Below are 1698 nucleotides of genomic sequence, written 5' to 3'. Positions count from 1 at the left end.
ACATTCTTAGCATAAAAGAGAATTACACGTGTATTGTATTTAATTAAGTAATTTCATATCAACAAAAATAATATTAACAATATTAATAGTGATCTAAAATAAAGATTGCACAAAATATGTTATACCGTCAGAATTGAACTCAAATTAAATTAAATAATATGCACCTTTTTGAGGGAGAGTGCAAGGGTCTTGGATGTGAACTTTTCCATGCTATCAAGAGTCTTTCTGGCACAATCAACGGCGTGGATCTGCATGAACGGTGGCATATCAGCTGACACCAATTTTACACCGTTGATCGCAAATACATCTCCTAATTCAGCTTCTGAGGGTCCACACATGGACCTCCTTCTTCCGCTACTCACCGAAGAAACCACGCAGCTTCTTCTCTTATCACCATCACCGTGTCCTTCTTCTTCTTCTTCTTCTACAGGATTCTTTGACTTTTCAACCACAGAACTCTTCTTCTTTCTCTTCTCGTTCTCGTTCTTCATCGCCAACAAACCGTGAAGTTTCGATTTCTGTGGCTTCTTCTCCAATGAACTTCTCTTAGCACCCTCTTTTTCAACCTTCGGTGCAAGTTTATTGTTACTGGAGGCGGTGATCGGTTTGAGAAGCGAGAGCTTGGAGGAGGAATCAACTATGCAAGATGATGTCATGGATTTTGCGTGTGAGAGAGCGTGTTGTTTGGTTTTGTGAGTGTTTGGACCCAAGTTTAGGCTTGAGAACTGTTTCGCCATGAAAGAAGAATGGTTATTAGGTCTAGATAGTTGTGCTATGAGATCTGGATTTGGTTTCGGGTACGGAAAAGGGACGGCGGCGGAGCCGGCGGTGGCGGTGGTGGTGTTCTTTGCCTTTGCCGGAGCGGTAACGGTGGATGATGAGGGATTGTATTGTAGAGGCGCCGCCGGATTCCGCCGCTGAGTGGGGCGGTGCGCCATGTTTGTAAGGAAAAGAATATGAAGTGACGATGTTACCCTTCTTTTTTATTTATATTAAGAAATATATATGTATATATAAAGTAAATAAGAAAGATATTCAGGTTTCAGATAGTAAGGTACATAGAGTCATAGATAGATATAAATGTATAGAGAGAGAAGGAAAGGTTTGTAAAGTGAGAGTGGGGGAAGAAGGAACTTGAAAGGGATGAATGAAGAAAACAAAATAGGGGGTGGTGTGGTGGTGGTCGCTATGTTTGATGATGTGTAATAACTGTAGACGGTTGAAATTACTGCATTTATTAATTAAGCTCAATTGCTACTCATTTATTTATTAGTCTTAATTGTTAATTATTGATTTTTAATATTTATTGCGCATAAATTTGAAAAATAATCCAATAGAATACAATCCATTAATAGAGCGTTTAAATATTATATTTTTAAATTCATCAAAAATTTAATTTTATACATTATTAATATAAAAGATTAAATAAATTTAATTAAAATAATTAATTTTTAAACATACTATTTAAAATATTATATAAATATATAAAGTTAATAAATAATAAAACTATGAGTGCATTGGAAATAAATTTATCGTATAAAATTTGTTTTTGTTAATATTGCTAATAAAACTGATTTATTATTCACATCTGGTTAATTTTCATTTACAAATTTTATTAATAAACACTCTATTAAAAAAATATAAATTTAATTATTCTATTTATTCTTATAATTTTATTGAATTTATAATTAAAAATTT

General features: G+C 33.5%; 1 protein-coding gene across 1 annotated transcript in view; it reads right to left on the bottom strand.

The window, feature by feature from the left end:
- The window catches only part of LOC107493427 (uncharacterized), a 2548-nt gene extending 1342 nt beyond the window's left edge, over window positions 1-1206 (bottom strand). Inside the window, exon 1 of the mRNA XM_016114530.3 lies at window positions 165-1206. Coding sequence (XP_015970016.1) covers window positions 165-938 — 774 coding nt within the window. The 5' untranslated portion in view covers window positions 939-1206. The remainder of the gene's footprint in view (window positions 1-164) is intronic.
- Between the last annotated feature and the right edge of the window lie 492 nt (window positions 1207-1698).

The sequence above is a fragment of the Arachis duranensis genome, chromosome 1 (assembly GCF_000817695.3).
Source record: "Arachis duranensis cultivar V14167 chromosome 1, aradu.V14167.gnm2.J7QH, whole genome shotgun sequence".
Taxonomy (NCBI): domain Eukaryota; kingdom Viridiplantae; phylum Streptophyta; class Magnoliopsida; order Fabales; family Fabaceae; genus Arachis; species Arachis duranensis.
This window is presented reverse-complemented; position numbering and strand designations above follow the sequence as displayed.